General features: G+C 37.8%; 1 protein-coding gene across 3 annotated transcripts in view; it reads right to left on the bottom strand.

Moving 5' to 3' along the window:
* Positions 1–255: 255 nt before the first annotated feature.
* LOC131064643 (uncharacterized) overlaps positions 256–23,902 on the bottom strand; it is an 85,273-nt gene continuing 61,626 nt past the window's right edge. For all 3 annotated transcript variants that reach the window (XM_057998860.2, XM_057998859.2, XM_057998861.2), the window contains 4 exons: positions 23,024–23,124; positions 1,086–1,145; positions 757–966; positions 256–672 (listed from right to left, as the gene is read on the bottom strand). In XM_057998860.2, the coding sequence (XP_057854843.2) occupies positions 583–672; positions 757–966; positions 1,086–1,145; positions 23,024–23,124 (461 nt within the window). In that variant the 3' untranslated portion in view covers positions 256–582. The remainder of the gene's footprint in view (positions 673–756; positions 967–1,085; positions 1,146–23,023; positions 23,125–23,902) is intronic.

Here is a 23,902-nt window from a genome sequence, read left to right as displayed (position 1 = left end):
ATTGAATCTTTTTATTCTCTGGTTGTTATATAACACACAATCTTTGCTTGATCTCTTTTGTGTGATAGGTATTTTTTTTGCAGATGATTATCCACACCTGTGATTTATCATCAACTTCTACACTAACAATTGAATGAAATTAAATAATTTGTGATTATTGAATATTAAAGTATCCATTTTTAAAAAAAATTAAATAAAAAAGTGACTTCACGATTAGCATTTGAATCAAAAGTATTATAAAAAAATAACAAATCGTTGGACCAACATTTCATCTTTATTTAAAATCTCCTTAATCAGGAGAAATAAAAATTACAAGTCTTATTAAAAACAATTGTCTTTTAAAATGTCTCCATATAAACACAGCAAACACGCCAACAGAGGATACCCAACTACTAAGTTCTCTCCTAATAAAAAATATGACAATGATGGGGCCAAAGTATCCATATCCATCACTCTTCAACCAAGTGAATTTCACATTCCTTACTTTTCTTTCCTCTTTTGTCTGCTCTGTAATATGGCATGTTTGCATGGATCAATATGTAAGTTTGACAAAAAATGAGAAATGTGAATCTCATTTTCACTTCAGGCCTCGAATAGCTTTCGACCGCGTAAACCATTCCAAAAATCTCGTGCTCTCATTGGCTTTTTCCCAGGAGGTTGAAGCTCCAATACCTAATGCTCGATAGACATAGGATCAAAAACAAATTACCTAAAAGGGCATGCATTTAAGTATCAGATGGATTAAAAAGGTTTTACCTCGAGTGTAGAGCCTCCCCCACAACAAAATATGAGAGCGTCCCCATCAAGGAGTATAGGATCTTTGCTATTTATATGCTCATCGTGACAGTCTTTGGATCCCACTTTTGTTGTGATAATTTTAACCTCAATAATTTGAGTTTCGTTGGTAGTGTGGTCATGAATCTCTACTTTTGTTCTTGTTCCTGGCCAGCCTGCAAATGCTCGAACCTACAAAACATACACAAAACATAGTTTCATAATTGCTTACTTGTAAAATCTCTACTTGAGGCATTCCAGATATATTTTAAAGGCATTCCAGATATATTTGAACACAAAAGACTATTTACCTTGTTATGTAGGGTCAAAGCTGGTTGATCAAAACAAAGCCATGACTCTCCAGTGCTCACCTACATTAAAAAATACATCTATATCAGGTCCCATTGAAATATCCACGCATTGCAGGAAAAGTTTACACGTAGAAATATCCACGCATTACAGGAAAAGTTTACATGTAGAAATATCCAAGCATTGCAGGAAAAGTTTACATCATCTCTGAATCAGCTCAAACTATTATGGTGTATGTGGGAAGATATAACTATGATCAAGGAATGAGGATCACTGCGAGCTAAACTCCCATCTCTAATACATACAAAAATCAGTTCAGAGATTGTCCAGATTTACGTTTTTATCAAGGATTCTAAGCAGGTCGATACCCACTAGCCACAAGTGGCAAATTAAACATAATTTACATGGTGTCTCCCATGAATGGAAGATATCGTAATAATCTTTCACCTCTAATGTAGAGGAGAGAATAAACTATAACTAAATCTTAAATTAGCTAGACATTTGCAGGGAGATTTGACTGTTAACGAACTAAAATGACAATAAATAGTTCAACTGGCAACCATATAAATGTTAGGTGATCCAACTGGAGCCATTCATATTTCCATGAATTTCCCACGTCTAACTGTTATTGTTCAAACTTTGTAACGATTAAGCATTTAAAGCACCCATAGAGCTCGTCTAAATGTTGAACTAATTATAGACATTTATATTTCCATATATTTCCCCATCTCTAACTTCAGTTGGAACTTCGCAACAATTAAGCACATGAGAACACACAATCAAGATGCACACATAATTATGTGATTAAATGCAATAGTATGTTATTGATATGATCAATATGTATAAAAGAAGCTTTGACTGAGCACGCAAGTAGAAAGTATTAAACATGCATTTGCTTAAATCGGGTTTTCTTATAGAGCTCAAATGATTCCATCTGATTTTTATTTTTTTTGGATAAACAGCTCCCTAACAATTTAAAATTAAAAGCATACATTTAGTTCAATACATTTCACCATACCCATGCCATTTTAAAATTAGTTTTGGGTCAACAATTCATATGACCATGTTGAGAACCACTTGGATGATCCGCAAGAGTAAGGTCTTCCACTTGATGAACAAGGGTTACACATTGGAAGGTTGCCTCATTTGGCATAGATATTGTACTTGATCTTGGCTCCTTATTGAATAATAGTGTATCCTCCAATCTGTCCTTTTCTTCCAAACCTATCCTACCACTCCCATTACCATTGTTGCTACCCCTAACTAAGCTCTTACTTCTTATTTTGTTCATAATCAGATTGCACCCTTTAAAGATTGAAGATTCCTTCTTCAGCAAATTGCATCTCTTTCCATAATACATCACATCTCTACATTAACCAAGATACCACTTGTTGTCTAAATAAATCAGTTCCTTTCAATCTATGAATCATTGTCTTTATGAGAGATCATTGCGTTGATAATTATATCGCCACTATTGTATTGCTCAGAATATTAATTAAATTACTTATGTCTCTTGATGAATCGGCGATTATGACTTCAAACCATTTGTGCCTTCATACTAATTGCCTTGTCTATGTTAGCTACTGTCTTTTGTGTTAAACCAATTGCCACCTTTTATTGTACAACACTTCTATAATTAAAAAATTTGCTAACTTATCATTATCTCCAATAGAATTGCTGAAGTATTATGCTGATAAGATAACAAGGAGATTGCTGAATATAGATGTTAATTACTTCAATACAGATCGCTGTCTCAAGTTGCTGCATTACTGTATCTTAATATGTTTCAAACATATATCATTATTAATGTCTAATCGAACTGATTCTGATCATTGTATTGCTGTGTGTTTAGTATAAACAAATCCTTTTAATTTGTCTTTGCTACATTTAGTTCACTATCATAAGAGTCAGCTTTGTCATAGAACTGCTTCTCATATTAATGCTGATCGCTTCTTTGTTTTTCTTCAAAATGAATTGCCACTCTTTAATTATTAATCTTTCAGCCTAGTCACTGCCAATATTGCTGCATCTTTGTGCTTAATAATTGCTGTGTCTCTTACTGAATAAGTCGACCAGACATAATGAAGTTCGATCTTTATATGTGCTCCTTTTGATCAAGAATTTTCTTCACTATGATATGTCCTCACCTTTAACAATGGTAATTTAGTTGCCTTCTACTTCTGATGTCGACCCTACAAGAACATGTAATCACTTGATTTCACAACACCATAAACTTGACTTCAGTTCTAATCCTTTTGGACGTTTGGCATTTCCTTCAACAATGTGTTCATCAATCTCATTCATTCAAAGATAATGAATATCTTCTTGACAACAATCTCATCCACTCACTTCGACATCAATGACAACCTTCTAATTCCTTTGACATCAATGACAACATTTCCAACAGAGTCACATGGACCAGTAAGAAGCAGCAGGCAATAGCTATTTCTTTGACAGAATAGAGTATCGGAGAACTATCAAAGCAGCATGTGAGGCAGTATGGCTTTAAAGGATGCTTTCTAACATGAAAATGTCTCAAGCAAGGCCTTCACCCTTGTTTTGGGGCAACCAAGGGGTGTTAAAGCTTGCCAAAAATCTAGTCTTCCATGAGCGAACAAAATATGTAGAGCTTCATTGTCACTTCATACGACAACTTGTTGAAGATAGATTAGTGATGTTGAAATATGTTCCAACTGAGGACCAAACTACAAACATTCTATCCAAGTCCTTGAATCTAGACAAACTTGTAAAATTTAGGGGAAAACTTGGTGTAGTTATTAGAATGACCATTAAGGGAGGATATTAAAGTAATATTGTTATATTTAGCTTATAATGGTCATTTAAGTCGTTTAGTTTGCTTTTAGTAACATTATTTTATTTCTTTAGTTCTCGATCAATTCTGTTATGTAAAGATCTTTTGTAATTGCCTATTTAAGGACTCTTCCACTCCTTTGTTTAATATTGATTATCTACATCATTTTTTGTGCTTACCATTTAACTAACATCACCATTCTACTTCGTTTCATACAACCCCGACACTAACCTAGTTCCTACCTCTCCTTTGGATACATTATTACAAGAAGTGGCCAACCTTATGAGACAAGTTAGTGACAATAAGACCAAAAGACCAACTTGCATATTTTACTTCATATGCAAATAAGTCATTTTTAGTACAAAATCCAAGTCTCATTTTTCATCATTCAAGAATACTAAGCATGGAGAATCCGTAAAGATTTTATTAATATTACGAAAAGTAATTGGTAAAAAAAAGTATTATATTAAAATGAATGATCGAAAGATCATTATAAAGAATTTACAAAACGATGTTTCTAAAAAAAAACAATCATAAATAGAAACTAACTAAATATTTACAATATATTACATAATTGACCATTAACAAATAATAAATTATATTATTATAATACCCTCCTTTAATGGTGAATCCATCAACTACACCAAGTTGCCCCCTAAATTTTACAAACTTGTCCAGGCTCAAAGACTTGGTGAGGATATCTATTGTCTGATCCAACATTGGAACATACAGCAACTGAACTGATCCATCCTCAACCAGCTTTTGAATGAAATGACAATGAAGTTCAATATGCTTGGTTCTCTCATGGAAGACCAGATTTTTGGCTAGTTTGAGCACCCCCTGATTATTACAGTAAAGGGGAGTAGGACCTGCTTGAGACATTTGCATGTCTGAAAGCCCATCTGTCGAAGCCAAACTGCCTCACAAGCTGCCTTAACTGTTCCACTACCTGCTGCTTCTTGCTAGTCCATGTGACTGCACCAGATCCCAAACTAAAAACATACCCAGATGTTGATTTTTTGTCATCAACGGAACCTGCCCAATCTGAGTCTGTGTAACCAGAGAGTCTAGGATCATCACTTATGTTGTACAGGAGTCTAAAATCAGAAGTGCCCTTCACATAATGCAACACATGCTTCGCTGCAACCCAATGATCAGCCTTTGGAGCTGTCATGAAGTGTGAAATGTAGCTCACTGCAAAATTGAGATTAGGCCTAGTAGCAGTAAGGTAGATGAGACTCCAACTAGTTGCTTGAATGCTGATTCGTTCACCACAAGTGAGTCCGATTTGGTTGTCAGCTTCAACGCTTTCTCTATAGGTGTGGATGCAAGTTTGCAGTCTTGCATCCTAAACTTGTTCAGCAAACTTTGGGCATACTTAGACTGAGAAATGAAAATACTACCTTCAGTCTGCCAAACTTCAACACCTAAGCAATAGTGCAGAAGTACCAAGTCTATCATGTCAAAAGATTGACACAAGCTCTGTTTGATCTGATCGATCAAAAGTGTCGAACTACCAATGATAATGAGGTCACCAACATAGGCAACAAGAACAAGAATATTATCACCTGTGTTTTTGACATACAGATTCGAATCAGATGGACTCCTCTGAAAGCCATTATCTGTAAGATACTTGTCAATCTTGATGTACCAAGCTCGAGGAGCCTGTTTCAGGCCATAGAGTGCTTTCACCAGTCCACACACCTGGTGTTCTTTTCCAGCAACCTTGAACCGTGGAGGTTGCGTCTTGTAGACCTCTTCCAACAACTCATCATTGAGGAATGCACTCTTAACATTTATCTGATGGCCTTTCCAACCAAACTGAGTTGTTAAAGCCAGGACAAGCCGAATGGTACTCATTCTTGGCTGTAGGAGCAAAAGTCTCCTCATAGTCAATGCCTTCCTTCTGTGAGAAACCCCGAGCAACAAGACGAGATTCGTACTTGTCAAGGGTTATGTCAGCTTTGTATTTAACTTTATACACCCATTTGCAGCTAATGGGCTTCTTCTTTGGTGGAAGAACAAAAAGGACCCAAGTGTTATTCTTTAGAAGACTCTGGTGTTCAGCTTCCATAGCCTTTTCCCACTCAGGAATCACTTTAGCCTCAGAATATGTTTGAGGCTCAAAAACACTATGAATGTTGGCCATGAGAGCATAGTTAATTGTATTTTGTTGCTTGCCCTTATTTCTGGAAGATCTACCCTCAATGAGCTCATCAGGACGAAGATCACTGATGGTCTTAGCCCACCATTTAAGCCCAAGAGTAGAATAGCCAACATTAGATGCAAGAGGAATAACTGAAATTGGAGGTGGAACAGGATCTGAAATAGGTGGAAGATTAGCATCATTAGGAGGAAATTTAGGTAGTGCATCATCAAATCCAAAATTTGCATCATCCCTCCCATCAGGTGAACCAAATGGAAGATGGACAACTAAATCAAAGGCCTTTAAAGATTGATCCTCAGAATTTTGCTCAGACAAGAAAAGTTGAAATGGTCCTCGTTCTTTATCAAAGACAACATCACGACTGAAGAGAAGATGATCAGTGTCTACATCAATCACCGGTAAGCCTTGTGGTTGTCACTGTACCTTGTGAACATAAGCTTTTGACTCTTGGAATCCAACTTGGAGCGCTTGGCATCTGGAATCCAAACATATGCTAAAGAGCCAAAAACTTTCAAATGACTGATCCTGGGTTTATGACCAATCCATGCTTCCTCGGGAGCCTTCCCCTTAATGACATGTGTAGGAGACCGATTAAGAAGATAGATTGCAATAAACACTGCTTCTGCCTAATATTTTTTAGGAACATTCCTATGTTCCAACATTGACCTAGCCATTTTTGTAATGGTGCAGTTACAACCAGACTCTTTTTCTACTAAGGCCTTAAATTTCTAAAATACAGGAAACACATCTGATTTCTATCTAAGAAAGTACATCTACATTTTACGACTGAAATCATCAACAAAAAGCAACAAATACCTGCACCTAGTAACAGAAGGTGTATTCATTGGACCACATACATCAATGTGGACCAACTTGTTGATGTGTTTTTTATGCACATGCGAACACAGAATAAAATACCTAAAGGGTACCTTATCCTCTCTTGAATAAAGTCTCCGAATGCTGAAGATGTCACGAAAAGGATCAATCGGGATGACTTCAAGGTTCTTTGTTGTAGGATCTCTACGTGTGGATAAGCTCTCTGTGGTATGATGTGATTTTGCTAGAATCACAAGGGGACTTACACTTGACGACCTAAACGTCTGTTTTGCTGGAATCACATGATTTCACTGGCTTAGATTTTAAAAAAAGGAAAAAGGACGAGGGCGAGGAAAGGATCTAACTCTGATACTAAGAATGTAGGAGCAATGATTGATCTTTGATGAAATTCTAACTAAGTCTTGTCTTGACATCCCAGGACCATCTCCACAAGGTTAGTGCGATCTTCGAAGGAAAGCTTTATGATGTTCAGATCATCGCTACAGGCATAGACACCATCAGGCTGATGCATATCAATGAAGAAGCGACAATTGAAGTTGAGCTTAAGCTGAATGATTCCAGTTGACTACACAAGGCAAGTCTGCAATCAACAAATTGCTAGTAGTATGGATATACGAATTTCACCATCAATCAAACATATTTCTTCCACTCATCTAATAACACGAAATCAAATTTGAGAAGTATAGAGACCATGCAAATTGTTGAATCGACCCATAGATTTCACCATTTCTTCAATGAAGTTTTACAAGCCTTTTACAACATCTTGGCAACAATCTTGGCCTTCTCTCTCTACTCTACTCTAATTGCTATACTATTAACTGACTATTCACTATTAGCTAACTATTCACCTTCTAACTACTGACTAACTATTGTTGACTCCTATTCACTAACTATTAGCCTTTACAAATGAAGAGCCAAGGCTTATATAGTGCCCACAATACCATTCAATGGCTTGGATCAATTTGAGATCAATGGCCAAGATTTTACAATGAAACCCTAATTAGGGTTTGTTACAACAAACTTAATTCTGACCAATGAAATAATTGCATTATTTGGACACATGTCTTTTCTGAAATATTCGACCAATAGATAGCCAGGGTGGGTACATCGAAGTTTGTGCCACCTTTAATGAGTCAGGTACATTGAATCTGGACATGCTGAGGTGGACCAACCCGACTGGAGGAGTGATGACTGGGATGCCACCTTGTCCAACACTTGGTTGATGCTCAATTTGGTGATGCTGAGAAGCTAGCTTTAATTAATTCATCTGAAACTAGATGCTTCTTCAACGAACCCTTGCTCTAACTTCTTTTGTCTTTGATGTGCAAGATGACGATGTACCTGTTGACGTGTATTTTGTACACCATCATACACAGAATAAAATACCAATAGGCATCTTATCCTCTCTTGAGAAAATAGTCTCTAACTGCTGAAGATTCGCGTAAAGGATCAGTTAGGTAGACTCCAAGGTTCTTTTAGTAGGGTCTCTACGTGTGGACAAGCTTCCAGCGGTATGATGTGATTTGCTGTTTCCTCCAAGGGGCCTTACGTATTCCGAAAGTTCAAGATTTTACTAAACTAAGAAACTATTCAAAAATAACAAAAGAGTAGGGTTTGAAAGAGGTCTAATCTAGTCTAACCCTATGAATGACTTAATATGGACAAGACTTGGCAAGATTCAACCAACTTCAATTCTGCCATAAGATAACAACTCAATTGAAATTAGTGCGATCTTCTAAGGTAATAAAATGATATTCAATGCATCAAAGATCATGGACACTACCACGAAGGTACATATCCAAGGTACAATAATGATTGAAGATTAAGGGATTCAAAGTATTCTCCAGTCGACCACGCAAGGCGTTCCTACAATCAGCAAGAAGCTAGTGGTTTGGATTACGAATCCTACCAAAGATCAAGTCTCACACTATGTCCTTCAAATTAACACACTACTTTGATTGAGCACAATTCAAGTAAAGCAAACAACCATGAAGATAACTCAAGAAATTTGCAACAAAACACCATAACTTCAATATTTCATTGATTTCCAAGTCATCATATACAACCATTGCTTGAATTCCTCTCTTCAAACTCAATCTTGCTACAAAAATAAAATTGCTTCTAACTCTAATCTCTCTTCTCTATTACATCAACTATTGACTATTACACTCTTAACTCCTTTTAAATGAAATGAAAAATGGGGGTATAAATAGCATCCCCAATTACAATGAAAGGTCCAGATCGAAAGTAGATCAACGGTCAAGATCATGACACCTAAACCCTAATTAGGGTTTGTTACAAATGGCCTCCTTTTTACTGAACAATATTAAATGCATAGCCAAATATTAAATTTGGCACAAAAACCTTGAAGACATAAACCAATGACAAATAAGATGCCATGTCATCTATAACAACCTTTCATCTAGAATCTTATTCCCTTTCCAATTCTCTTTCTTAGCATATGCAATGAATCTTGTCACGATTCCTTCGATTTCTGCAATTGGAATCTCGGGAAGATTCTTCATACTCTCTTCCAAGTGGATGACTTGATCAAATGCATCTAGAAGGGCTGCGTCCCATGAAGCTTCAAGTTCCTTCGTCCTTTCAATCAGGAGCATGGTGGCAAACATCTGATCATACTGCTCATCTGTAACATTTGCGTCCTTACAAAAGATGACCTTGATTCTATCCTCTAGTTCCTGCATATCCACATCTGTCTCGACCTCGATCCTTCTGCCAAGAATGGTACGAAGTACCTCAAATACTCTGTCCTGGATCGGATTAATCACCTCCTCAACTTGGCCACATCTAGTACTGATGTCTTCGAAGAAAACATTCTTCATATGGAGTAAGGTTGACCAATGGAACAAATTGTGAGATTCTCCCTCCAAGATCTTCTCCTGCGCTAAAATCTTCCTTGATGTGTGTCTAATAACTTTCAAGACAGGAATGATAACATCCTTGGTATGGGCGAATGCAGCTACTGTTATCATCAAATTGTGGATCATCTCAAGAACCTGGATAGCTTGATGAATAATCTTCATCATCCTTGTTACAAACTCTATAGCCACTGTATGAGATCTATCCATCCAATTACTTGTACGTTGGACCATGTTCCTGAATCTTTCTGTTTCATTGATTGATTGAAGTGGAAGTGCTTGCACTGGTGATCTAGCTGGATCCTGACGTCCCAAAGGTTCATTGATGTGACTGAAATATGTCCTCCATGCACCGACCTCTCTCTCAAGCTTTCTATTCTTCTCCATTTCTTCTCTAAGCTTGTCTTTCAATGCTTCAAATGAATCGGTAGCATCATCTAAAGTCTGCTCTGCTGTGGATGGTCCTAACTCAAAAGTCTGTATATCATATTCTTCGGCTAGGATCTCACCTTCATATTTGTCTGCTGCCGGTGTAGCTATCTGTAATTTCCTGGATCCAGTCTCATCTCGAATCATCTTGGACATCTTGGTAGCCTTTCTCTTTTCTGTTACTTCATGTGAACGTCCAACAAGGCTCTCTAAATCAATTGCATTGTCCTCGTCCTCTACTACGATCACCTTGGTTAATCTTTCCTTCAACCAATCTGGTATAATCGATCTTGTTTCTTGAACTTGAATCTCTTTATGCACTATTTCTTCTTGTCTGGGAGGAGATGTCATTTCATTGTCCTCTTTGTCTTCATCTAACTCATAGTCTTGGAGAGATCCATCTGGTGACCCATGTTGTGCCTGTCCTTCCTCCTGCCTATCGTTCTGTACCATCGACTCCATGGATTCTTCCACTTGAATTGTTCTTTTCTCAGGTCTAGAAGAAGTACCGGATGATCGATCTCTGTTAGCCTCTTGTTTCTTCTTGGAAGATTCTCTCTTTCCAGGTCTTTCTTTCCTCTTCGAACCTCTTGAATGGAGATTGCCCTCACTGGCACATCGAAGGTTACCTTCACCTGAATTTCTAGGATTAGGGTTGCCTTCACTCACACTAGCTCCACCTTCGGCAGGTTTCTCTTCCAAAGTGAAAGTCATGGCTATGCCTTGTTCTCTCAATTTCTGATGCTGAATGTCAACCCATCTGCGAGTACAAGACAAGACTGGTGCCATCAAAGTATCTAAATCCACGACCTCGGGCTCATTCCAATCTAACCTTATTGTTTTGCTTTCTCGATCATAGGAAGACTGGATATGTCTGCCACTGTCCTGAGCTTGGTCGGCCACTCTGTATATCCTGCATTTCCTGATGAAATCCAAAGGCAATCTAGAATGCATTTTTCATTTCACTTCAAGATCATCTAAGAGATTCATCATAAAATCCTCAATCTAATACTCATGTCTAAACTTCCTGCCGACTGTCTCCTCTAAATGTCCATGTGGATCAAAGCTTTCTCTCAAAGCAAAAGATGAAAAAGAATACAAGGCTAACTCCTTCTCTGCGTCATCCATAGCTAAAGCATTAGGACATACCTCAACTGAATTACCCAAAATGATAGGTACTGGAACTCCATTCTGATGTCTGTGTCTGAATGCCTTCACATATGCTGCCAACTGTCTTGTTACTTCAAGTAACACAATTTTGTCTGTCGGATATCTCGGCAACATGTATGGTGGTAAAGGACATCCATGCACTCTAATATAAGTGAACTTGGGAAACTGAATGAACCAAGCACCGTACCTCTTTATGAATTCCTGGGCATCCTGAGATAACCTGTTGTGAATTCCACCTTGCAACGTCCTGGTGATGCTCATCGTGAAAGTATCATTAACTAACTTGTAGTTTTTTCCTGGCGGATGATGCAAGTAGGCATAGGAATCACAAGCTCTAACCTCGTCGGGTCCTCTTCCAATCACTCCTCTGTGAGGTAGTCCTGCGTATTCAACACTCCTGATCAAGGCATAGATGACATATGAACTCATGTGGAAGGACTTAGTAGCCTTGAGTCTCCTCAACTGTACGTCTAAGCAATGGCTAATCATCCTAGCCCAATGTATCGTACCTTTTCCCTGAACGATCACCTGGATGAAGTAAAACATCCACTTCTCAAAATAGAAGGCATGAGGGGCTCCTGTAACTCGATTGAGCATGGTAATCAAATCTCTGTACTCCTCCTGGAAGTCAATCCTGTGCGGTGTGTTCGGGACCTTGCTCAGACGGGGACGGCTCTTAAGTAGCCAGTTCTTATTGATAATGCTTAGACAAGCATCTGGATCATCTTCGTACACTGATCTGGCTCCTTCTATGCTCTTGTATATCATGTCCCTGTGCTCTGGAAGATGGAAAGCTTCACTTATAGCTTCCTCCGAAAGGTACCCCAAAGTGTTTCCCTCTTTGGACACGATCGTCCTAGACTGTGGATCATAGTGACGAGCACACTCGATCATCAACTCATGGCACTGAACAGCTGGAGGAAAGCCGGCCACCTTAATGATGCCACTCTCTATTATTCTCCGGGCGACAGGTGATGGCTTGCCAATGTAAGGGACCTCTCGAAACTTCTTCGTGCTAAAGTTACCCAAGTTTGTATCTCCAATGTTGCTCCACTTCGACACGATCTTGGTCTCCACTTCTTCGGTCTTCTGATCTTCTTTCATGAGAGCTGAGCGACTGGTGGATGCTCCCGCTTTCGGGGTCGCCATACCTACACAACATTTCATAATGAGAACTAGATTTTGCAATAAATAACATAGATTAGAGGATAAATTTTAGGAAACTTCATGATAAGTCTTTGAGTTATCATTTCCTAAAATGAAACGATTGAGCTAGGAATTCAAAATTTCAAAATTCAAAATTTAAAATATGACGATGAATAAATAAAACAATAAAATCAAATCGCCATACCTCAAGAGAGAGCTAACTCTAGAATGCAAAAAGAACAAAATTCGCCTAGGCAAAATTGAGGTATAGATGGTCTTCAACGTGATCTCCTCAAGATAGTAATTTCGCCACCTTTTGTGTCCTTGACGTGATCTTCAAATTCCCCTTTTAACGTGATCTTCAAGTTCGCACAAATAAATCTCCAAGTCTCGCACCACCTTTGGATGATGCTAGCGTCACCTTGGATGATAGTTCGCACCACCTCTCTTGGAATGAAATTCGCACTTCTCCAAACACAATTCGCACTTCCTTGGATATAAATTCGCACTTCTCCCTTTGATCGCATATGAGATGAAAAAATGATAATGTGAAAATAATGATTTTCACCTCTCCCTTTATAGCGCTCACCTCACCATTCACCCCCAAGGCCGACTTTTATAAAAAATATAGCAATTAAAACGATTTTTTAATAAAATAACAAGGCCGACTCTCCAAACCAAGCGATCTTTTTAATTTTTTAATTAATTTAATAATCAATTATTAAATGCCATCGTTTTTAATTAATAAGCTTCGATTTTTTTACAAGGAAAAAAAAATAATTAATTAATACCAAGCGCAATATTTAAATGCCATTTTTAATTAAAATATCGATTTTGCTAGCATTTAAATAAATTCAAAAATGTTTATTTGAGCGCCAAAATATTTTGAAAATGAAGTATACGTACCTCATCGCCCTAGTCCCTTGGAGAGGACAGGAGCGATCCATCATGTTGGTCTTGATTTTTGCATTTTTGACGTTCAACCTCTGCATTTCTACGTTCAAATCATCATTTTTGTCGGGTCCTTCGAGTTTGATTGACTTGCATGTGCGAAGGGATGCCCTTGGATGTAATATCGCCCTGGTCCCTTGGAGAGGGACAGGAGCGATCCTAATGTTTTCACTTGAAATTCTCCATTTTGACATCAACTTTTCCTTGTATGGTGAATAATAACTTTGCTTGTTCATTCCATGCTCGTCCCACTTGCTTTTCACAAGACATTTCGATGTTTAAAGGATCATCGCCCTTGTCCCTTGGAGAGGGACAGGAGCGATCCTTGTCTTTTCTCCATTTTAAGTTCGAGTTGGTAATATTTAACGTCCATTACCCTTTGTATCGCCTTCGAAATGATGTTTAAAACCATGTGCGACTTTATCTCAACGTGATCTTTAAAGGATATCATGTGTTTTGGCAAATATCGCCCTGGTCCCTTGGAGAGGGACAGAGGCGATCTCCATGTCCTGGCTCAAATTCGTAAATATTTGATCTTCGTTCTTCGTTCATTGCCTTCCAAAGGTCGCCTTTTACTTCGCCAATCCTTGTATTGTCTTGATTTTGAAGGAGCATGAATGTTTTTAATGAAATCGCTTTGGTCCTTGTCCAAAGGACAGGAGCGATATAGGCTCTATAGCTTGATTGATAACATTTGGACGTTCCAAACTTTGATATATCACTTTCAAAAGACGCCTTGAACCTTGTATGACCTTGTGAAACCTTGCCTTAACGTGATTTTTGCATGAATTAGTCAATACATTCAATATCACTCTGGTCCCTTCCTGAGGGACAGGAGCGAAGTTCAACATTCTGAGCTTGTCTTTACCTTGTTCAACTTGCAAATGTCTTCATCGTGTAGAATGAAGCCTTTTCAATTCCCTTGGATACTTGGGACGTGATCAACTTTCAAATTTCATGTCCTTATACAAATTTCGCTCTGGTCCCTTCCTGAGGGACAGGAGCGAACTAGGGATTTGAGTGCAAATTCCTTCAACGTGACGACCTTTGTAACTTCGTGCTTGATTGAAATGCCTAGAAATACCCTTGCCACCTTGTTCCTTGTCTTGGAGTGTCTTGAATTTTGAAGGGACGACAATATAACCATTATATCGCCCTGGTCCCTTGGAGAGGGACAGGAGCGATCTTACTCTTGTGGGCTTCACTTCACTTTATCACCTTCAAAGTTTATATTCAACGGATTCGCAATGTTCCATTCCATTCATCCATGCCTTGAGATCGATTCAAAATGGGCAAGAAAATCATCTATAACAAAAATCGCTCTGGTCCCTTGGAGAGGGACAAGAGCGAACTTAAGCATTTAGGGTCCTTGCTGACGTTTCAAAATCTTCAATTTATCTTCAATGAGTTCATTTCACATCCTTCCTTGCCTTCGAACATAAACTTGACTTGATCTTTGCCTGAATCTTGCCTTATGAAGAATATCGCTCTGGTCCCTTGGAGAGGGACGGGAGCTACAATGTACTTTGCCCTGGTCCCTTCCTGAGGGACAGGAGCGATTTTAGCATTCTGGGTCATTCTCCTTCATGTTTTCACTTCAAGTTATATTCATTTGATAAAACATATTCCCTTGGACATCTTCAAATTGTTAGGTCATTAAAATCCTGCAAGGACATAGCAATATTCGATTTGTAGCTCCGGTCCTTCACTGAGGGACAGGAGCGATTTTGCTCCTACAGGCCAAAATATCATGATTTTACAAGTTTAATCAATTCCCGAGGCAAAAACAAACCATTCTCAATATCCGGGATCAAAAATCAAAAAAGTCAAAATTTGGTCAAAATTAGTCAATTGGACAAAAATTCACATTTCACCTTCAACACTTAGACAAATTTAAGCTCTGCATTCAAAATTCCAATTGAAAATAGACCATTGTGACGAAATCATTGCATTCAAAATTTGCATTCTTACAAAAGAAGCTCAAAAGCTCTCAAAACTGACTGGATTCTGGCATGAAAAGACGTTAATTAAAACCCTAAGGCTTGACCCTAAATCCAGACAACTGACTGACTAACAAAATCCTAAAAGCGAAACGAAAAGCAAGCGAAAAACGAGCAAAAAGAGGGGGTCCCCATTTGCATGGGGCGATGTGTGAAATGGTCACAACAGTACCTCGCCTTGGAATGCTAGATTGGAAGAGGTTATTCCTGATGATGCTTGACCGAAGAAGGTCGTCCTTGTCGATGCTAGACGGGAGGAGGTCGCCCTTGTCGATGCCCGATCTTCTTTGTTGAGAGTCTGCTAAGTAATAGATCCTCCGGCTTTGGGTGGTTATTTGAAACCTACACAAAAACTTAAAATTAGTCTTTGAGCATCATACCTTAAAGCATGAAATTTAAGACCTTTCAAGGGTATAACTTAAGATATTAATTTGAAAAAGACATGATAAATTAGGAATTATACATTTTCAAATTAATTATGAATGGAAATTGGATTTTCAAGACTTAGACTTTACAAAATTGCTATGAAATCACAATAAGTCTTGAATAAGAACTTCAAAAACAAAAGATTCTTCATACCTCCTTTGAAAGCTTAACTATGAACCTTGAAAAAATGGAAGAAAGAAGCTCAAAATTTGCTGGAAAAAGATTTAATTTCTGGCCTTCTTTTGGATGAAATATGCCTCAATTAGCCTTTTCGCCTTCCACTAGCCTCCAACCACTCAACAATTTCTGGAAATTAGCCTCCAATCAAAGCAAGAAATTCGCTCCAATCTGCCAGAATTTGCTCTTCCAATCTGCTCTTGAAATTCGCATGAGAGGAATAATGAATGAATGATTTGAAAATGCTACAACACTCCTCTCTTATATAGTGCTCACCCTAATTCTTGTTGAGGCCGACTTGACAAAAAGGAAATAAAATGAAATAAATCCCCCTTTTTGAAGGATGGCCGACTTTAGCAAATAAAGGCAAATAACAAATATTGAGCGCTCAACTTAATTTTTTCATTTTTTAAAATTAATTCCCAGGCTTAAAAGGTGGGTTTTTTCATTTGTTTTAAGGCTTGGAAATTAGTTAATTAAATTATAAAGACCTTAATTCATGCGAACTTGATTTAGCTTCCCAAATGTCTTGAATTTGGCAAATTTAGTGAAAATTGTGGGCTAGCTTAGGAATATTAAGGTTTGATCAAGACTTAATGAAACTTGTTTCCTCCTTAAGCATCAAAAGATGGTTTGAACCCCTTGTCTAGACTTGCTCACTTGATAAAATTGAAATTTTCTCAACCAATATTTGCAAATTTCCATGTTTTTGTATTCTCAATCTTGCAATTCGCCTTAGACTCAATCAACAAGGTTGAATGATAGATTTTTTGATATTTTCGCCCTGGACCCTTTGGAAGGGTCAGGAGCGATTTTTCCAATTAGGTCTTGAATATCTCATTTCTTTCACTCCAAAATCTCCCGGAAGGCGAGCTTATGCTTGTTTTGACCTAATCAAGTCTTGCATTTCAATTTTTTATGAGGAAATTAGGTGAAAATGTGAATTTCGCCCGAGGCCCTCTGGAAGGGTCAGGAGCGATTTTTCTTGCTTGAGCTTACTTCTTCATCATTTTGTCTTGAATCCACCCCTCGAGGCTAGGCAAAGGTCTTCTTCTTTCACTCCATCCAAGCTTGGTTCGTTCTTGCAAGGCAAAATAGGGGATTTTGAGATTTTCGCCCTGGGCCCTCTGGAAGGGTCAGGAGCGATTTTTAGGTTTTAGGCCTATTTTCCAATCCTTTCATCTTCAAATCACTTCCATGGCATAAAACATCTAGCCTTACTCCCCTTCAAGTCATGAAAACCAAAATTTCATCTTGAAATGCAAGGAAAATAGGAGGATTTGGAAATTTCGCCCTAGACCCTCTAGAAGGGTCAGGAGCAAATTTTCCTCTTGGCATCAAAACTTGCATCCTTAGCAATCCAACCCAACTTCAAGGCAATTCAAATGTCATTTTACACCCATGTCTAAGCTTGGCCTTGCTCAACTTTGGAGGAAAAGATAGGTTTTAGGATTTTCGCCCTAGACCCTTTGAAAGGGTCAGGAGCGATTTTTATTTTTGGGCTCAATTCCTTCAATCTTGATAATCATTGGCAATTTGGAGTCATTCCTAAGGCCTTCTTTAATCATGATCCACACTAGATTTGGCATGAAACCAAGGGAAAAGATAGATTTTGCTCAATTTCACCCTGGACCCTCTGGAAGGGTCAGGAGCGATTTTCCCTTTGTAGACCAAAATCATCATTCTTTCAAACCCAATCTTCTTCAAAAGGCAAAAACACACTATTATTCTTCCATTCATGCCTATGCTTTGACCCTTTTCATTGCAACATGAGAGCTATTGGGAATTTCGCCCTGGACCCTCTGGAAGGGTCAAGAGCGAAATTCTTCTTCCAGGCTAGCATCCATCATTTTTTCAAGGTCTTCAAACATTTCCAAAGTCCAAACATGTCCATTTTTCCCTTCAAAATGCCTTGCAAATCAAAATTTGGTCAAATAAGGCAAGAAATGAGTCCTAGGTTGATTTTCGCTCTGGACCCCCTGGAAGGGTCAGGAGTGAAAATCACTTTTTAAGCAAAATCTTGATCTTTGAAATCATCCAACTCCCTCTCAAGGCAAGAACATTCAAAAACACCTCCACACCTGCCTTGGAAACTAGGAACTTGGTCTTGATAAGTGATAAATTGAGGTGTATAAGGATTTTCGCTCTGGACCCTTTGGAAGGGTCAGGAGCGAAATTCCTAATCTTGGCCAAAATCCTGACTTCATTTTCACATTTTTCCATCCAAACAAGTGTTTTGCCCTCAAAGATGCCTGGGAGCGAGTTGGTTCTAAGTTTGGGTCAAACTAGAATGTCTTATGGAGATTTTCGCTCTGGACCCTTTGGAAGGGTCAGGAGCGAAATTCGCTTTGGACCCTCTAGAAGGGTCAGGAGCGAAATTTGACATTTTTAGATTCTCCGTCAGGATAATTTTATGGAATATAACATTTAAGTTATATTCCATATATACTTTCAAGATGTTTGAGAGTGGTTTCAGACCTCCAGGAGTTATATTGCAAAATCTAGTTTTTGGAGGATTCTTCAGTTTTCCAGACTTAGTCAAATTTCCGGATCAGGACATTCCAGACTTAGCCAAATTTCAGGATCAGGACATTCCAGACTTAGCCAAATTTCAGGGTCAGGACTTTCCAGACTTCATCACTCACCAACTTGACCTAACTCAAGCAGAACCTGCTATCCAGGTGATCCCCCTGGCGACACTCGAAAGCTAAAGGCTAACAGACAAAACCCTAAAAGACCTAGAAAACAAACCCTAGAAAGCAAAAAGCAGGGGTCCCCATTTGCAATGGGGCGATGTGTGAATACGTCACAACACAACTGTGGTGCCTTAGAGGCTCGCCATGAGTCACCATCCTTGAATGGTGTCCTGTGCTGCTTCCTAGCCTGACAAGCATCACAAACTCATTGATTTTGAGTTTGAATTTCAGGTAGGCCATGTACTAAATCTTCTCGAACAAGCTGAGAAAGGTAGTGAATGTTCAGGTGACCATATCGCTGATTCCAGAGACTACTGATAGAGGAGGATTTAGCTGCAAAAGAATGCTCATATCCACAAGTCTATATAGACCATGATCCTCGATGCCAACAACTACAGTAGTGCGAGATGCACGATCAACAATTGAACACTTGTGCGAATTGAAGATCACATCAAGATGAGGAGAATGCCGCATGATCTAACTCACTGAGAGAAGGTTGAGTTCCATGCTAGGAATATAGCATACATTGCAGAAAATGAGATTCCTCCCACTAGACTGTATCTGAACGTTGCCCTTGCTGACAATGGTATACTCTTCACCTCCTCCAAATATGACTGAACCTGTAATGTCCCCACTTTGAAACAAAATTTAATAATAAATGATAATAATAAAATTAAAAGATTTAAAATTAAATTAAAATATAAAATAATATAATTAAATATGATTAATTAAAAATTAATTAAGTTAATGAAAAGTCAAAAGACATGAAAGGAAAAGTTGTGACTCCCTCAACAATGAGATATAAAAGGGAGAAGAGAACCTCATATGAGAGGGGGGATAATTTGGAAATGAGAAGTGCAGATCTAATTTAAATAATAAGTGCAGATCTGATTATGAGAGGTTGTGTCCCTTTCAAAGGGCATAAATAATGAAGAGTTGCACTCTATCAAAGGGAATGATGAAAGGGTGTGTCTCTTGCCAAAGAGCATACATGATGAAGAGGTGTGACCTCTCCTTCACATTGAGAGATATAAAGGAAAGGAATCAAAAGCATCTAGTAAGAGCACCATGGATCAGATCAGATCAGAACTGTTATTAAGTTACAGGTAGTAACATCTTTGTTCTTGGTGGTATGCATGGGGATGTGTTTAATAAGTATCCTTAATATATGAAGCCCAATAATGTTCTTATGCAGAATTAATAGTAATACTAATATGGACTCCAATATGTATGATAGTCATACTTAATTTTATATACGTATTCATAATACATAAGAAATATATATACATATAGTCTAAATCATGTTATTACTTTCCGTATTTAAGAAGATGGGATTGAGATGTTCCAAAGAGGGGCAGTCTAAATCCAAGCAATAGGTTAAGTCCCAAGATAGGGTGGGGATCAGCGACCAATAAGCCTTGAGGGTATAGACCCAAGATAGGTAAGGGCTTGGATCTATAAACTTTGAGGGAACCTATTGTAGTTGGTCTCTAAGCGCTTTGGTAACATACGTAAACCCTTCTCCCTTAAAAATGAAGTAGTAGCAAGGTTTGATATCTATATTAAGAACTATGAATAATGAAATTAATCAGCTAATGAGGAAAATAGACAAGCACTTGTTAATAACTTATTGAAGAAAATCTATCAATTTTAATATATTTAAATAGAACAAGTAGGGGACATTACAGAATCGATATACGGAGAGAATTCTATAAACCAATCACACCGATGAGTTAAATGTCGAGATGCACCAGAATCTATATACCAAGCAGAAGACTTCACATGATTTGCAAGTCTTTTAGCCATTAACGCGTAAAAGGCAAACTCTTTCTGCTCTGTGTGCTTAGCGACATTGGCTTTAGGCTGAGACCCTCTCTGCTTCCGTTGTTCGGAAGCCAAACGATTGCGACAATCCTTGATCATGTGGCCATATTTATGACAGTAGTTGCATTGAACCTTATTCTTCTTCGAACCATCCTAATACTGAGTGGAGCCCTTCTGCTGAGATGACTGAGATTTACCTTTATCCTTGTGAAAGGATTTGGCTGCAAAGGCTTGCTCGATGGAGGACGAAGTGGCACTGCTACCAAACTGTTGTTTCCAATGATCCTGCTGCAGAAATTTGGTGCAGAAATTTCAGATCAACATTTGCTGAAGTAATGTTGAGAGTTTCTATGAGGTGATCATAGGATTTTGGCAAACTCTTCAAGGTGATGACTACCATATCCTCTTCCTCCGTTTTCCGACCAATAGCTTCGAGTTGATCTCGAATGTCCTTAATCTTCGTGAGATGCCCCTGTAAGGACATACGTTCATCCATCAGGATGGAGAACAACTGGTTCTTCAGGAAGAACGCTCGGCTCTTGTCAGACGTCTCATGCAATTCCTTTAGGTGTTTCCGGATATCTAATGCTGACTTGCCAGACGGAATCTGAGGCAACTGGTCATCTGTGACGGATAGCTTGAGGAGCATGACGGCTTCCCGATTCCGCTCATCAAACTTGTCCTGGTCCAGTCCAGCTGTGGTACGACAAGTCTCTTTTCCCAAAATGACATCATCAAGGCGGCAATATTCGAAGATGGTCATCATCTGCTGCTTCCATGTGTTGTAATTTTTGCCGTTAAATCGCTAACTGCCCTCCAACATGATGTTGGTTAATGACGCCATTTTGTATGTTTTTCGAAGCACAAAAAACGAGAAATTTTGAAAAGGCATAAAACTGAAGACGAAATCTAGGGCATGGATCCCAATACAAAAACAAAGGCAAAATCAGGTACAAACTTTGAAAAATACAAAGTACGACTGGCACAAATTCTAAGGTAAATGTTTTCGACAGACCCAAAAAATTTCAACAAACCTAGAAAAATGTAGGAAAAACCCACAAGGAATCTACAAGTAAAAATTAATTCTAGCAAAAATCCGAGGGTTTTTTGCAAAACCCTAGCCGGCTGAAACCCTAGATTGTCAAAATTCATGTAGGAAGCTAAAAAAAACAATCCTTGGAAGAAAAACGAATCCCCCAACTACGGAAAATCGTGAAAATAATGCAAATGAAAATCGCGCAAAAAAGCCAACAATATCGTGCCACAAAATAAGAGAAATTTGTCTTAGGAGTGAAAAAAAAATCGCGCGCCAAAATTGAGTAAAAAACCCACGCCACGCGTTGCAAAGGGATCACATTGCAATTTTATTAAAAATCGCGCAGTTAAATGCATGCAGGAAGAAGAAAAACGCGAAAATATGCGAATGAAACAGACACACACAGAGATAGGTCGGAATGAAGAAGACTGGCGCCCACAAACACGACCAAAAACCCTCTTCGAAAATCAAAAAATTCCACCCAAAAAAGAAAACGCGAACACGACCAAGTCAGCAAGAAGTTGTGATTTCTGAAAGAAAGCCTTGTCGCATAGATTGCAAAAGGAAAAGATGGTACGCGGGAGCAAGCACATAGAGGAAATCGCGATATGAAGAAAAAAAAATCGCAGAAATCAAACCCGCAATTCTTCAAAATCCTCGAACACGAAAAATCCACCCAGAAGCAAAGTCAGAACAATTGTTTTCAAATTTCTTTAAAAAATTTCAAAAACGAGTTTTTTAATTCTTCTAGCTCTGATACCATATTACGAAAAGTAATTGTTAAAAAAATTAATTAATATATTAAAATGAATGATCAAAAGAACATTATAAAGAATTTACAAAACAATGTTTCTAAAAAGAAACTATCGTAAATAGAAACTAACTAAATATTTACAATATATTACATAATTGACCATTAGCAAATAATAAAAGATATTATTCTAATAGTTAAGTGGTTTGTCATATTTTATCCTTAGAATTTATTGTCACCTAGTTTTAACAAATAAGTAGTAACTCTCAAATTCATATTTGTAAAACTCATAGAGTACTTGCAATTAAAAAATTGCAGTTACTTGCCAACAATTTTTTCTAAAACTTGCAGTGATTTCTCCAAAAGAGCAAAGAGATTTTAAAGAACAGCCAAGAAAATATTGATAAGCCTATTAAAAGTAAAGCTATATGTCACATTGAACCAAATAAAAGAAAAACACCAAACTTTGAATAATGGTGGATTTGGTCTGTTTAAAATTTAAATAGAATATTGAATGATCAATCTATATCACTAAATTCTATGCTCTTCCAAAAGCACAAAATACACATTTATCCATATTTTCCTTTAATAAAGAATTTCAATAGAAAACTGTCCAGATAATGCTGGTTGAGATAGTACCTTAGGTGCTAACGATGCCATGGACTCATCTTGTTCTAGTGCCTTACTTGCAGCTGATCCATTCAAGATTGATGGAAGCTCACGCAACAAAATGTGTACTCCTAAGACAATTTCAAAACTGTATTTTCATCCACTGAATTTCTTTTATAAAGAAAATTTTTGAAAACACAAATAAGCTACTAAAATAATAATTATTAATAACCCATACACAAATAAATATATTTAATGGCCAAGAAAATTAATAATTGAAATAAGAATGATTACAGTAAATTTAACAAAGGAGTAAGGATGTATGGGTAAAAAACATTTCAGTTCGTCAGTTAGGGATTCAGATGGAAGAGATTTAATGTCTTTCTCACATAGGAGAAGGTTGTCATGCCCCCGATCTGACATATGATATACAGCAAACCAGTCATTGAAATTGTCTTACAATATGTAAAACTTCACAATTTCAATAATCATAATCGTCTGTATCATTCCAACAGGAATGGAAAATATCATATGCATAATGGTTCATTCCTCCTCTCCTAATAACAGCGATCTCCCACAATTGGTAATAAACTATTGGTTAAGTGTAAGAAATGTTGTTAAGAGGCGAATTGAATTATTATTAAGAAACAGTTCATTAAGTTTAAACAAGCAGTCCAAAGTCAGTGATTAGTTAGGGAGAGACGCCACTGTTCAAAGAAGGATGCCTGCATAAAAAGACATGACCTCTCGGCAGTAAGAGAAAGATATAAGAATAGAGGACTTTGATTGTAGAGGAATAAGATCAGATTTTGGCAACTATAAAGATTGAACACACAACAGTTCGTATCTATACTTTGGTTGTGGATATGTGACATAATATAGGGAAGAGCAAGATATTTTCAGAGTACT

The sequence above is a fragment of the Cryptomeria japonica genome, chromosome 9, assembly GCF_030272615.1.
Source record: "Cryptomeria japonica chromosome 9, Sugi_1.0, whole genome shotgun sequence".
NCBI classification, from domain to species: domain Eukaryota; kingdom Viridiplantae; phylum Streptophyta; class Pinopsida; order Cupressales; family Cupressaceae; genus Cryptomeria; species Cryptomeria japonica.
Note: the sequence above shows the minus strand (reverse complement) of the source record. Positions and strands in the feature narration are given on the sequence as shown.